The following is a 16,258-nucleotide window of genomic DNA, read 5'->3' on the forward strand; positions in this document are numbered from 1 at the left end:
TGAACTTTAAAAGGAAGCTTTTGGTCCTTCGCTGCTTATAATAGCAGAAGAGAGAATGTTGCTAGTTCATATAGTTGATGGAATGGCAAATTTGCAAATGTTCAGAAAGGGAGCTGCTACCACATTTGGACACTTGGTTGATATGCATTGGGACAACTTCACTTCAATTCTGAATCGAACAGACTGCGTTAGAGTTGATGTTGTTTGGGACAGGTATGCCAGACAAGAGTCAATCAAAGCAGGGGAGCAAATCAAAAGAGGATCGCCAACGGCGCTAGAAGTCAAGATTGTTGGCAAAAACAAACCATATATTCGATTAGGCTCCAAAATGTTCTGTGTTTATGACAATGAAATAGTTCTACACAAGTGTATCTGCGTTTGTTCCAGTTTTACATATTAATTTATTGAAACAAAGTGACATGCCATTTCTCATAATATATCATTGCAAAACTATGTCCACGGATTGTTTCATACAAAGTGTATCCAAGTGAAGTGCATACAAAAATGTGAAAAAGTAGTATGTGAGATAAACGCATTCGTAAAACCGTCCATTCTACTGAAATAGCTCATCCAAGAGCACAATGAGAGATGACATATTCCAAACTGTGATGCTTGTCCATGTCAAGATCCTGAGAATTCTGTAGGCTATAAGAGTTCATCAGAATAGATTTGGGCTCTTACGGTGCCTGATCGATCTGCCTAATCTTATGGGAAGTCGATCTCTGAAACGTCTACTTTAAGAATATTGGTTGCTTATCAAGAAAGGAAAGTATCATTGTAAACGAAAAGTTCTAGAATACTTTTCTTCTTCTCTCTATAAACAAGTAAACAATACATTACACACCAAAATAATTTCAGTAGGTACAGTGGAAGCTGTATAATCCGACACTCACTGGGACCGGGGAAACATGTCGGATTATACAGCGTATCGGATAATTCACTGTCTCGTTGCTTGAATACTTTTCAAACAATACCATACATTGTAACTGACTTCATGAAATTGTTTGATAGCTATTTACTTGGTGAATAAAGGGAAAAAAACAAAGTCAGTATTTACATACACATGTATGATTGGTATTTATTCTCTTCAGTACAATGTACATAAGATGCGGACTATCCAATCACAATCATATTCACACTTTCATCAAAAAGTCCTCCATTGTAGCCGTTGACAGGTTGATTGGCTATTTTAGTCTAATATGGGGAGAGGATGTCGGATTGTACAGCGTGATAGTGTCATTGTTACCAGAAAATGGTATCGGAATTCTGAATGTACAGATGTCAGATAATTCAATATTAATATGATGACAATATAGAAGAACGCTGCCGGGGCCCAAAAATATATGTCGGAATACACAGATTGTCGGATAATTCAGAGTCCACAGTATAATTAATTAATCTCAGAGTTTTTGACGATTATCGTTGGCAGTTTGGCGGGATGTAGGTTTTAAAGGGGAGTATAGATATGTTCGTGTATTCCTGAGTTAAGTCACCCGTGAAGGTCCGGGATAGAATTGATCTTCAGTAACCAATCTTGTCTTAAGAGGCGACTAACGGGATCGGGTGGTCAGGCTCGCTGGCTTGGGTGACACATGTTATCGGTTCCGAATTGCGCAGATCGATGCTCATGCTGTTGATCACTGGATTGTCTAGTCCAGACTCGATTATTTACAGACCGCCACCATATAGCTGGAATAGTGCTGAGTGCGGCGTAAAACAAAACTCACTCACTAAGTTAAGTAAAAGTAGTATATCTAAATCTTTACAGTGCAGTCAAAAGCAAAGCCATGTGTAGGCCAGCAGCAAATGAAGCTTAATATTGTGGATTAGGTACTGGGTACTGCAGACTGACCATACATGTACTGTACATACGATACAAAGATGCCTGAAAGTGAGAATATATGTAGAATTCTGGTTTTCAACGGGACTGGGCCCTCATAAAACGGCAAGGCAGGGGGACTGATGATCCCCTCTGAGATGCTATCTGTGCGTTGCTGTACCATCATGTTATTGTATATTTGACGCCGAATAAAGTGTTGTGGACCCGCTGAGGAACTTCTTTGTTTGAGACAGATAGCCCAACTAAACAGCCCGGGATACAATATTACACATGATTGGATTAAAGTATTTGATTTCAAGAGTAGGTCGAATTCATTTATCTTTATCTGATTTGAGGAGGCAAGAGCATTAGGATTTTACTGGAAAGATACATGTACTGTCATCTTTTATATCAGTTCAGACTGCACATACTGCAATTTTGAAATATATACCCCAATGTATTAGGCGCGTTCGCAGCACATGAACCTGCGACCCACTGCATTTTATAGATTAGGTGAAGCACGTGCTTTACATGTGCATTCTAGTCTGATCGCTTGTTTGAGCTAAAAAATTAAAATTGCCCTTAGTTTCAGGTTGTGCTTAATCAACGCCCATGTGTATATTTAGTTACAACACGTATACGCGCTACAGATGTTGATCAGGCGTTTAACATGGGCCTTAAAAGACATGTACATCTCAAAACGGCATGGCAGTTTACCCAATTCTAGAAAAAGCTGAATAGTACACTTTATTTTAAAAAAGTAGAACTTATCTTTTACAAAGTAAGAGTAACACTTTCTCGATTTGGTTGTAGCTCATACGATGGTTTTAAAGATAAGACAATGATAAATTTGTACAATAACGAACTTTTACTTTGTGTTGTATGTATTAAAATTGAATATTATCAGCCAAATGACATGCTAGTAATGACAATTTAAAGAAAACCGGTAAATAAGTCAAACATTTTTACATTTAGTGTAATTTTCAACACTTTTGGACGGAACAGTGATTCCATTCGCTGACGTTGTTCCATTGTGCTTTATTTAGTGATGATATGACGCCGAAGTTGCTATAAGAGATCTAATCTTAAATACTAATAACCACTCCACCTTTTAGTGCTTCGTGGATCATGTTTGTTTCGTTCTGATTGTATTATTCGGTTGTTGCTGCATTTTGATGATTCAGACGATGAGTTACACAATAACACCATATTTATGATGGGCATGCATAGAAGATTACTATTGCATAAAATCCATTTGCATACACCGAATATTATCATTACGTGAAATCCCTAGAACGTTTTTGCTTTCTCACTTAAACTAATATGATACTAATTCAAATACAACATGGACGCATCACACAAATACACATAAGTACATACCACATACACACAAACTCATATAAAGATCAATATATCGCTTTATTGCCATATCGCAGTATCGCTGTTTCGCCATGTCGCTTAACCATTTCGCATAATCGCAATTTCGCAGTATTGCTATATCGTCATGTCGCACTATCACCGTGTCGCCTGTTTATATCGCATTATCGCCGTATCGCTATATCGCAATATCGCTGTTTCGCCATTTTGTGTCGTGTTATCGCCATTTCGTGTCGTGTTATCGCCATTTCGTGTTGTGTTATCGCAATGTCTTGTCGAGTTATCGCAATGTCGTGTCGAGTTATCGCAATGTCGTGTTTTGCTATCGCCATATCGTGTCGTGTTATCGCTATTTCGTTTTTGGGCTGTATTGCAATATCGCTATATCATGTTGCCATATCGCAATATCGTGTCGTGCTATTGCTTTGTCACAATATCATCTAGATTTTTCAGGGCGATAAAGCGATGGCCCGAATGAGCCACCATAGTGTATTGTACGTCTGAACATACAAATATATGCCTAATGTGCAGGTCAGGTCCCGATACTCTGACCAGGTAACAAATACCGCCTTGGAACATGGTTTTATTCAACGTAAGAAAGTGCTGGGAGTTCTCGAGTTGGGACTAGACAATCCAGTGGTCAGCATCATGAGCATCGATCGACACAACTGGGATACGATGGCAAGTAAACCCAGTCAGCGAGTCTGACCACCCGATCCCGGTAGTAACCTTCCACGACAAGCATGGGTTGCTGAAAACCAATTCTGACCCGGATCGTCACAGGTATCCCATGTAGGTACACCCACTAGTAAATAGTAGCCTTTATACAAGATGTCATTGGCCCATATTCAGCATATTAGTGTATATTTTAATATGTAACACACGTTATATTTAGGACTACACCTTCTTAGTAGAGTACAGATTCTAGTACTTTTGTTAGGTTGAGTCCCATCCGGGATTCGAACACAAACCCTCAGAATCAGCCACATAATCGCCAGCAAACAAAGTCAGCTGCCTATAACCCGCTCAACCAACGTGGTTTCACCTTTTAATATACTACCCATCAAAAGTTTAGACTCACTTACAGCACTCACTATATGTTATGTATATAAATGGTTACATCGAAGATGAATTTGGGGAACGAACTGCAAACCTTATGCAGATGAACTGTGCAAATATGTGCAAATATCATGCATGTGAACTGCTGCGTTTTGGTATAAAGTTTTGTTAAGAATTCGCCAATTTTTACTGAGTTTCATAATTTATGGAACTCATGACAGTAATCTTTTCACCGTTGTGAATTTGTTTTCCAATACATTAATTCATGTGTAAACAGCACCGTTAAACAGTATGGAATATTTTTCAAAATCTAGTTTAGAACAGTTGCCTAAAGTAAGTGGTTACATTTACACTAGTGAGTATAGGTACAAATATCGTTTCACTTTGCTCCAAAGTACATCATCTATTGGGATCTAGAACAATACCTATGAATCATCTCTCAAAGAGTTTGCATGGAAGACACACGTCTTAGTGTTTCAGGTTTGTTGTTGATATAAAAGTATTAAACTTCTGAAGAGAAGGTTGCTCTGCAAATCTTTTAAACAATTTTAGGTTCATATGCTTTTACAAATTAATAAAAACATACATCAATGATCTGGATAATTATTTTTGTATCACGTGTCTTCCATATTTATATTGTAATAAGAACAACATATTGCTGGTGCACATCATAACTTAAAAAGAGAATTTTTGAATACAGCTCAACACCAAAAGAAAAATTAAAGTAGTTAATTCATAAGCATTTTGGTTTTGATTTGCACCCATGCTAAAACTTTTGAGTGGGTACAAATTCTGATAAAAGAGCAGTTATATTATTAATATCATGTTAATGTAGCATTTCCAACACACATACCAAATCGACTCGAAAAAATGTGAACATACCTTCTGTGTCTCGCCAAGTGTAGCCCCGCTAATCACACCATCTCAAAACATTCAGCCGTTCTTAAAACGTATACCCTTGAAGATCCGGGTTAGAATTGATCTTCAGTAACCCATGCTTGGCGTAAGAGGCGACGAACGGGATCGATCGGGTGGTCAGGCTCATTGACACATGACATCGTATCCCAATTGCGTAGATCGATGCTCGGGCTGTTGATAACTGGATTGTGTGGACCGGATCCATTTATTTACAGACAGCCGCCATATGGCTTGAATATTGCTGATTGCAGCGTAAAAATAAACTCACTCACTCAATCTTAAAACATATTGCAAATACACTGCCAAATGTATTAAAAGTGTGCTAAAAATAAGGTTAAAGTGGCTGGGTGACCGGGTGAGTGGATTGATAGTGGAGGTGTGAGTCGGGTGTGGGAGTGAGTTTGAGAGGCTTTAAGTGGAAGCTTTTACCAATATTCCAATAGAGGGGAAACAAACATCACAAGTTGTACGTTTGTGGGGAAGCAAACCAAGGCTATATATTGATGAGACAACGTTTCACCCAACTTAGCCACTCTGAATTAACTATATGAACGAATGCAAATATTTCTACTTGGACATATGCATTCGTCTCCAAAAATCCGCACTAACTATTGTCAGCACTGAACATACAATTTGTGCAGAAAACAGTCAACCAAATAAAATGTCATCTTTTGTAAATGTGCAAAGCCATCGATGTTATATTGGTCCTTATCATATAAACATTTTCAGAAATGAACCGTCCCACACGTATTAAATTGTCTATCAATCGAAACAATGCAATAGACAGTGTTGCATTTAAGCAACACATTTCCGTATAGTGATATACAGCGAACAAGGCGCAACATATCCAAAGCAACACCTATCCCAAACTGACTTACAGCTGCAGCCGGTTCAAACAATGACGGTTACTTCCTGCAAATGTGTGGCAGTATTCACATCATATTACTTATTGTGATGTGTCACATTTATTTTAGGAAAGTCAAAATTCCCCCTTCAATCACATTTTCTGTTTCACATAATCCGCATAATCCCCGTTAAGCCAACCGCTGTTTTCCTACTTTCACATTCTCTCTGGTACTGCCCAGTATCCTTCCTGGTGTGTGACCATTCCTGACTGTGTGTTCACTCTGAACATCTTACTGTTGTAACAAAAGTCACATATTACCGACTACTGTGTGTCTCACGTGAGTATACTTAAACCCCGATTTCGTGTTTGACTTTCTGGCTTCAGACTGGCTATGTGGATATAATCTTCATTTATAAAATTAGTCTTATTAACTGTAAATTAAAAGGTTTGAATGTTAAACATCTTACCTTTCAAGTGTATCACTTACAACAATACCAACACATTTCATCCCACAAGAATAAACATTGCGCGGTCAGTTGAAGTGGTGTAAGGGAGGTAACTCTGTGAGGACTTGAGGCCATGAGTGAACAAGGGACTTTCCCACATAAACCTGTTTTCACTTTCCAAGAGACTTGAATTACACAATCGTAAAAATATCTTTGTGTGTGCAGTACAGAAACAAACGGCTATCACGTGTGTTTATTTATTTCTAACAATCCAATCCCGAGATTTGTGATCGCAATACACATACAAACTTCCGCAAACTTCGCAGATACTTAGGACTTCCCCTGGAAATTATACACAGTTTTTCAATGGGAATGCACCAGCCATGTTCAAAATGGTTACCGGTCGTTTCCGAGTCAACGAATATATTTGCACATAAAGATCCATGGTTTATTAGTCCAGCTGAATGTGTGATTTTCCTCGTGTTCTTCCTCCACAATGACAAACGTATCCTATATTTAAAGCATTTCAAACCTGTAGAGTGATATGAAGGAATGGAAGTTATATTTATATCACAGGTATATGGTCCAATACGTTGGGGATATAAGTGATTTGCTGGCTGAGGCATAAAGCCATATTAACTCTAACACTGTTCTCTACTAGAGTCCGTCGTTGTTAAACACATTATAATAAAACTACGGTATGTGTTGAAGAGATGCTAGTAAATAACATTTATCCAAAACATGTAAAATAGGCATAAAACCTCCATCTCTCACACATCGAAATAATAGAATAGAATTATTTGAAGAGGTGTTTGTAAATAATACCATTTGATAATAATATAACTATGCGATGACGAATAAAAAAATAACTCAATCTCTCACACATCGCAATACAAGTACGGAATTTGATTGAAGAGGGGCTAGTAAAAAATACGATTATATAAATTGTACACTTGGATGCTTAAAATGATATTGATTCGGTCTCTAACCCATTGAAATAAAAGTGCAGTATTTGTCGAAGAGGTGCTAGTAAAAATGAAATATACACTAAACTGTACACTGGGGGATAAAACAATAAAATTAAAAAAACTGTACACAGAGGGATAATAATATCTCTGTCTCTAACTCACATTCGCACAAGGTCGCTGCTGCCATCAGTTTCTCCGTGTTTGCTTCATCCTTGTCCTACATCATCCATCATGGAAATACCAGCCAAATGTGTAGCAGCAACTGTGCTCCTGCTGAACATAGCTGTTGGGATCGGGGTTATCTGTCTTGTCCTGTCAAGAGAGCACCATGAACACAGGAAAACTTCAGAAATACTCAAGCAACAATTCAGTCGGGTAAGAATTGAATTATTGATTATAAACTGCTGCCATATTTGCGGAGTATGGTCACGTGTCTTTATAATGCAGGTTTCCTCTGATTTAGATTTTCTCTTCAACGTTGAGAAATGTTTCTGAGAGCATGGCCATTCACCAATAACCATTCACTGCTTTATATTGTGTTTTCTTCAAATATTAAGATGGGGCGCGATATAACAGAAACGTTTGGTTTATGTTCATCAAATGCCACGATGCGTCTGTTTCGAAAGAGAAAGTGTCTCCCATTCATAGGTCACTGTACTAAGCATTACGCCAATACCAAGTATACTCCTCCGTACCTCAAACGGAATCACTCAATCTTGAGAAGCATATTTAAATTTGTTAAACTTCATTTGGCAATGCATCAATAAATAGCTGGTCCGAAACACCCAAGCAAATTGTTCGGTCAAGACCAGAAGTAACGATTTAAACGTTATTCTTTGGTTGAGCATGTATCAATAAAATGCCTTGTCAGACGTATTATGTTTATGTATTCTCTTCTGTAGATCTACACTGAACACTTGAAGAAATTCCAGGCCACGTTCACCAATGCAGGAACAAGTGAGTATAATTCTGTAGGCGCCCATAAACGACTGCCAAAGAAAGAAAATTGCATACATCATTTCAATGTAGCCACAATTTTCTTTTTCTTCGTGTACGGATTGGAACATGCTCGAAAGAGATCGATCGGAAATGATAAAAATGAAATAAAAAGCCAGATTGATAATTTCACCGACGAGATGTAGAAACATATGTGAGCAATTGTTGTGTATCTCCAAATTAATCAACTTTAATGGTTAAAAGAACTTTGTAAGATAGTGGATTGTGTTAGACTATTCACTGTTGGAGATACAATATTTTTCTCTCCTCAAACTATACATGGTGCAGTATGGAACATTCGTAGATATAGGAAGTCTAACTCGTTGGTTTAGGGCCCTTCCGGCCATTGGCCGTGCTAGGAACCTATTATCTGGGTTCGAATCCTTGTCCGCTTTGATTAATTCTTGATTAGGTATGCATAGTTATTTCAACTTGTTGCAGACAAGACACAACCCAGAACACCGGCAGATCTTCTGAATCTATTGAAACCCATAGCATATTTCCCTGGACTTGACTTGACTGGCTACAAAGAAGGTATGCATGAATATATTTGCTAACAGCATTAACTTGTTGTTTCCTATTTGAGCTAAATAAACGGTTATGCATTGTATAATATTCATGAGTGAATCGCCGTCAGGTTCAAAGTGGTACTCTAGGAAAAGCTTATACAAGTCGATTGCGTTATTGAATGTTTCGTAGTATCAGTTGTTTAAAATATATTTAGGAAAGAAACTTGTCAGAAAGTCATACAATATCACTGTTCCTCAATCATATATTCTTATTTGTAAGACCACAAAAATACTCCACTTAGTTTATGTATCCGCTGTTTGATGTTTCGCTTTAAATCTAGCAAACTAAGACAAAGGTTAAGTTGACAAAGCAACACTTACCACTTCAAGTCCAAGTTCACCTTGAGGGTTCACTGACACTTTCATTTGATGCAACATTTCAGCAGACACATCTGAAGACACTCCGATTAGGAACTGGGTACCATTCATAGGACCAGGAAGACAACTGCTGTACAATGGAATGAAATATGAGAATGGGAGCATCATAGTACCCGCCACTGGAGTGTACGTCGTATATAGCCATGTCAAGTTTTACACAGAAAGGAATCGTCAAGGTGATTCTGAGTCTGACTTTCATCACAATATAGCACGGTACAGTGCACTGAAGCAGGAGGAAGAAACAGTATTGAGGGATGTCATCAGCGAGAACAAGAACAACATCATTGATGGAGCAAGTCTTGAGTACTCCAGTGATATCCATGGCTTGGTACAGCTGGATGCTGGTGATCAGCTGATGGTCAAAGTCTCGGGGATGAACCCACTGACACATGACCGAGACTGGCATTACGTTGGAGTGTATTTGACTTGACATAGGACCCGTGTGTCCGTGAACATAGTTCAAACCTGTCATACATGCTCCTGATGTTGTTTACGTATATTTTATTCACGAAGAGAAGACGGATTGGTGTACCAGCATGTTTGCCTTATCTGAATACCCCATACATACGCAACAAAACACGAGACGATAGCATTTGCTTCATGGTAGGAGATCAATCAGCTTTGATGTAATTTGGAAGCTTTTAGAATTTGGCAAACCCTTCTCAAGCAAAAATAAAATCATGGACTGAATACAATAGATCTACAATATTTGTTGAAGAGTCACTCGTGTCTTGTTTAGAACAGAATTCAAATAATTTGATATCGCAATACCAATCATGTATAGTTTGATTATGATAGCATCATGTGGCAACAACTACATGTATACAGGTTTATTAGTATAATAGCGTTTTCCTTGCAACATTATCACGACGTTAATGAAATTCAATTTGAGAAATAATAATAGGGGGTTTAATATTGATCAATTTCGATTGAACATCTGTTTTCTCAAAATCCCCTGCAGTGTCCAAAACATCAAGATAAAGCAACCGATTATGGAAGCTCGTGCTTGATGATGTTTTCATACACATACTTAAGACACACATCACACAATTAATATACTTGGCTACAGAGAAATTGAAACTGCCGGGGGCCTTCATTCGGGAGTTTAATGTCTACTCAATAGCTTTTGATCTACTTAACAGCTTTTGTATGTAAAGCCTCATTCGCGTAAATTAGGACCTAACAGCGCCCACAAGCTGGACTCAGTCGATTATCAACCCGATTGTCAAGAGTGATACAGATCTCCGTCAACCTTTGTCATACCGTGGAATATCTCTCATTTCCGTGCCATGTAAAATATACTGTGAAATCTTAAACCAACGCATATCAAAATGGCTAGATTCAAGTAACTTGCTCAGTATCAGATGCTCAGAATGGTTTTAGGAAGGAAAGAAGCTGTTTCGACAACATATACTCTCTGTATACCATATTGAAGTCGCGGCTCGATTCTAAGTGTGGAAGTTTTACGTGTTTTATTGATTTAAAGAAAGCTTTCGACAACGTTGACAGGAACTGCTTCTTGTTGAAGCTACGGAAAGCTGGAATTGGTGGGAAGATATTTGCCTCCATACAGTCGCTGTATAGGAACACTACCAGTACTGTTAGAGTTAATAAACACCTTACTCCTTTTTTTACAGTAAACACAGGTGTGAAGCGAGGTTGCATGATGTCGCCAACTCTGTTTTCTCTCTACAAAAATGACCTGGCTCAAGAGATCGACGAGCTTAATGATGGTGTACCAGTTGATGATATGTTTGTGTCAATTTTACTATATGCTGATGATATTGTTTTAATCGCCCCAACAGAAGAAAAGCTTCAGAGAACGTTGAACATTGTTACAAGTTGGTGTTACAAGTGGAGACTGTCAATGAATATCAACAAATCTAAGATTGTGCATTTCAGGAAAGATGGGATTTCTCGTTCAAAGTTTCAGTTTAACGGTTGTAATATGAGCCTTGACTACGTTGATACTTACAAATATCTAGGACTATGGTTCCAGGAACATTTGAGTTTGAAATATGCAGTGAAGGAAATTGCAAAGAGTGCAAGTAGAGCGCTATCTCTCCTGATTACAAAGTATAAACAGTGTGGTGACATGGCTTATGATGTCTACAGAAAACTGTACGAATCTACTGTACAACCTATACTGTTATACTGTGCGCCTATCTGGGGGATGTACGGACACCGTGAAATCAGCAGTATACAGAATAGAGCCTGTCGTTTTCTCCTTGGAGTGCCGCGTAATACATCCACTATAGCTATCCACTGTGAAATGGGCTGGGCAACTTGTCTTACAAAGCAGAGGATTGAAGCGTTCCGTTTTTATATCAAATCAGCCAAACAGATAACCAACAGATTACCTAACATACTTTTCCACTGGTCTATAAAGAAAAGAGGATCCTTTGCTTACACAGCACAGCATCTCGGGAAAAAAACTGAAGTTGGACTCCATTTTAACATCTCTAGACCCTGTGAAGATGACTATTTTATCAGTGAAAAGTGTTTTAATGAAACTAGATGAGGAAATATGGTTTACGGAAATGTGGAACGACAAGAACAAAGTAAATGGAAATAAGCTTCGAACGTACAGATTATTCAAGAAAGATAGACATCCTGAGTTATACCTACAAATTATCAACAGAGCTAAGAGAAGTAACCTGACCAAACTACGCTGCGGTAATCTAAAATTACGTATAGAAACAGGTCGTTACAGCAAACCCCCCCCCCCTCTGTGTGAGAGAATTTGTCCTTTCTGTAATTGTGTGGAAGACGAGATACATTTCCTTTTGCACTGTTATTTTTATCAGGATCTTAGATATCATCTTATAAATGGAGATTTTAAGCATGATAACAATGTGTATTTATTAAGTATTTTAATGTCGTCAGACCCGCTAATTTTATCAACCACTGTGAATAACATGCTTAGAAGACGACTCCTATTCCTGTAAAAATGCTACTCATTTAAACTACCTCTTGTATTTTACTCTAAAACGAAATATACATAGTTATTAAATTGTGTATGGTGTCCCATAAGCCTTATTGGCTGGGTGAACGATATTTTATTATATATATTGTGTATTTTATTTCATGTAATCGTTCACGTGACACCTTAATAAACTATATCTGTCTGTCTGTCTGTCTGTCTGTCTGTCTGTCTGTCTGTCTGTCCTAAAAATGCATGCAAGAAATAGGGTGTACTCAGGGGCAGTCGACCGTACTGTGCAGTCTTGCTTTTTCTGATCGAAAACTCTCAAAGTAATAATAAATGTGAGGAGGTGGGGCTCGCCATCGCACACTCTCTTCGTAAAATGCGGCTTTGCTTATCAAATACAGAACATCAGTGTGAAGAATAACCAATCTTGTCCAGCCCCAGGAACAACTTCCTTTTTCCAGAAATGGCAATGGAGGTGTGAACAATATTCTCAGCGATCTGATGACCAAATACTGATTGTAGTCAATGGCTGCCATTGGTAAATAACCCATGTCGTCGCCCATTGTTGGAAGATACAGCACGTTGACAGCACGGAAGTGTTTCTGTCCACGAGGAGTGATTGAGTATAGTTTTTACACTGATTTTAGGAATATTCCATCTATATCTCTGTAAACGTCTGTATCACACTGTGTCCATGTTGGGAATCGAATCAGATCTTTGGTGTGACGATCTAACACTTTAACCAATAGGCTACCAAACTGTCCCCTTCCCACAAGGAATTGAACACGACACCATCGTAGCGTTCACTGAAAAACTGAAATAATGTCTTGGATTTTCAAGCAACATTGTAACAAAACAGGAGTAGCCTACTATGGAACTATGTGAATGAATTATTGAAATGAAGTCATTGTCATTAACGTATAGATTATTGGTTGTTGATGTTTATTGGATTCCCTTTCTATATAATTGCAGACTGGATTTTAATGTGACTTTACTAAATTGAAGGGCTAGTGAATGCATTATTCAAATGTTTTCTTTGTCTATGAATATTTGGACATCGTAGTACATGTAGTATAACATCACCAACAACGGACAACTCAGAAAGGAGAAAACATTAACATTTGAACATTTGTAGCAACATTGTCAAGCAAAAGAGAAGCTATCAAGAATCAAAGAGACAATCTTATTAATACGTTTTGGGATTTTGGTTTTGTTTGGACCGTGTTTCGCTTTTGGTTAGGGTTAGGGTTAGGCAAGGTTTGATGTGAATTTGAGTTGGAAAATCTCTTTTAGATACTTTTTCACTTTAACGTTAATGGAAATAAATCACTTTTGCCTCAACAAGTACCTTTCTGTACCTCATTGAGTCGCTTGTATTTTGGGATTATCTTGCCCTTTTGCCTTAATCTTTCTCTCATACGGATTGCTCGCCTAATGTCGCTTCTAAACCATGGCTTATCCCCTGGCCTTATCATTAGTCGTTTGGAGCGCATGTATTCATTTTGCAATGTCTAAATGCTAAGAGAGTCAGAAGCTTCGGTTGTCGACATGGAGTTCTTGAACATGTTCTATGGAAATTAAAAGCTAGTTGAGATGTTCGTAATAACCTTGCTTGTATAGTACAACATCTCTCTTTAAGTTAATAAAATTGGCCTCTGCGTATACGGGTCCGATGTCCTTATAACAACAGAGTCAAGGTAGCGGAGGTTTGCGCAATACTGTTGGCTGTTGAATAAAGTTTCGTAAATTTTTACGCACCGGTATATCGTGATAGTATCAACAAATATTCCTTCAGGAACTATATGCCTGGATGATTACTCGGTCATCTGGGTATGGTAGAGTCCATACATTTGTTCCGAGTTGCATTAATAAATGTACCCATTTCATCTTTAGGATAAATAGATTTAAAATATGTTTGAATGTATATACGGATAGATGAACAAATATTGTTGGCTGGATGCATGTCAAAGAAATACAAGATACAAAATTTAATACATAATTCATTATAGAACAAACTTTATGGGTAACAACTTCTTTTTATTCGTGAGTGCGACGTTTCGATACAGATTCTTGTACCGTTGTCAAGCATAATGTTTGTTCTATATTGTACTTCCCAACTTCTAAAATGCCACTCAAAGAAGTTACATAATTCATTGTTTTACAAAACCAAATGTTTCTCGCCACTATATGTCCGAACAATTGCCGAAAGTGACGTAAACTTTTACCTCATTAATAATTTTTTAGATGCATATAACATACTGTGTGACATGAGTGAAACATTCATCTTTTTTCACATTTCAAGATGTATTCCTAGTCACCAAGGAGATGTGCTGCATTGTCCACATTCTGCATGAGGTCACAGATGTGACTGTCCTTTGTCTGCCTCATTACTGAAACGGAATAATGAATCAGTGAGTTCATATTTAACGTGACATCGGCAATATCTCAGCCATATCGTGACGAAAACAATTTATACAATAAAGATAAAAACATTTTGGAGAGTAAAACCTGTCGACGATGGACAGTGGAAACACTAGAGTATCAAAGATATGAACATAAAACTAATATGTAAAAGTAAAGCATTTAAATCAAAGAAAACAATGCAATATATGACACGGGCAATATGTCCTTTAACAACTGAAGGAAGAAGAAGAAGAAGCAAGAAGAAGAAAAAGAAGAAGAAGAAAAATATTTTATTTTCGTGTCAAACACTGTAAAACAATGACGACTGACTGACTGACTGAGTTTGGTTTTACGCCGCTTTTAGCAATATTCCAGCAATATCACGGCGGGGGACACCAGAAATGGGCTTAACACAATGTGCCCATGTTGGGAATCGAACCCGGGTCTTCGGCGTGACGAGCCAACGCTTTAACCACTAGGCTACCCCACCGCCCCTAAAACAATGACGATAAAAATACACACAATAGTATGTATAGTGTCCGGCCGATATGGCTTATGAGACACACAGGGCGCCACATACATGTAAATACAAATGGAGAATATCACAGTTCATACATATACATAAAATGGAAGTTACCACAATTACAAGATCTATGGCTAAGGGGAGAACATCCTGATACTGAGAAGAAACAAAATGTACACTGAACTAGGTTGGTAGAGACGAAAGACACAGTTGTCTTTGCTTATACATGTGATATAGTAGCGCGGTTAGGGGTCAAACAAACATAACAGAACACAGTCTTATTGACAGCGGTTATGGGTATAAAGTTCGGAGTTGATTGGGCAGCTAAGTTTCATAAATCATGGCATAAATCTGTATAGAGAGAACACTCAGCAAAACAAGTGTATTTCATCTGCAACAGCATCGCAATTACAAAAATTACAGATTCGTTTGATAAGCGGTGTTTTGAGGCAGGTAAAACTCCCTAATTCTATTTCTAATGGCAGTGAGCCGCAACGAAACTTACTTAATATACTACGCTGACTTCTGTTTATCAATAATCTGACATCGGGTTCTACTGATAAAGACTCTTTCAACAGTATGTATGTGCGTAACCTATTACCATTTACCTGACCCGTATCGTTCCAAAGCCCATGTAACCAATCAGAATAGTCTAAGGATAACAGACATATTTTAGACAAGTTAAGCTCTTCAGTAGTAATATCATTTAGATCATAAACTGGTAATAAAGTAGTATTATTCCAGATCTACGGAATTTTACTGACCTTCTGCTAACAGTACTCCGCAATGGGGATTGATCTGCAGCATGTAACCTGCGCCAGAACCGACGAATTCAATATTTTGTATATAAATGGTGATGTCCAGCCCATCTTCTGGTAGATCACCAGAATATGGACATTCACCCGTGATGAGGTTTATCAGTTTATTTATCAGCTCATATGTAATCTACAATAATACATGCAAATCCATACATAATTCATTAGCCATTTAAATCGGAAACAGTGTCACCATACGTATGCACAT

General features: G+C 37.9%; 1 protein-coding gene across 3 annotated transcripts; it reads left to right on the forward strand.

Moving 5' to 3' along the window:
• Positions 1 to 5,419: 5,419 nt before the first annotated feature.
• LOC124269653 (tumor necrosis factor-like) lies at positions 5,420 to 12,509 on the forward strand. 3 transcript variants are annotated; one of them, XM_046704689.1, is made up of 6 exons: positions 5,703 to 6,357; positions 7,608 to 7,809; positions 8,337 to 8,391; positions 8,872 to 8,964; positions 9,383 to 9,745; positions 9,786 to 12,509. In XM_046704689.1, exons 2-6 carry the CDS (start codon positions 7,666 to 7,668, stop codon positions 9,800 to 9,802), a joined length of 672 nt encoding a protein of 223 aa, XP_046560645.1. In that variant the 5' UTR covers positions 5,703 to 6,357; positions 7,608 to 7,665; the 3' UTR covers positions 9,803 to 12,509. The 3 variants fall into 3 exon arrangements, with proteins under 3 accessions (XP_046560646.1, XP_046560645.1, XP_046560644.1); XM_046704688.1 differs by having other exon boundaries at positions 5,709 to 6,357; positions 9,383 to 12,509; XM_046704690.1 differs by lacking the exon at positions 8,872 to 8,964 and having other exon boundaries at positions 5,420 to 6,357; positions 9,383 to 12,509.
• The last annotated feature ends 3,749 nt before the right edge of the window (positions 12,510 to 16,258 follow it).

The sequence above is a fragment of the Haliotis rubra genome, unplaced genomic scaffold (assembly GCF_003918875.1).
Source record: "Haliotis rubra isolate DU_JTF1 unplaced genomic scaffold, ASM391887v1 Scf146, whole genome shotgun sequence".
NCBI classification, from domain to species: domain Eukaryota; kingdom Metazoa; phylum Mollusca; class Gastropoda; order Lepetellida; family Haliotidae; genus Haliotis; species Haliotis rubra.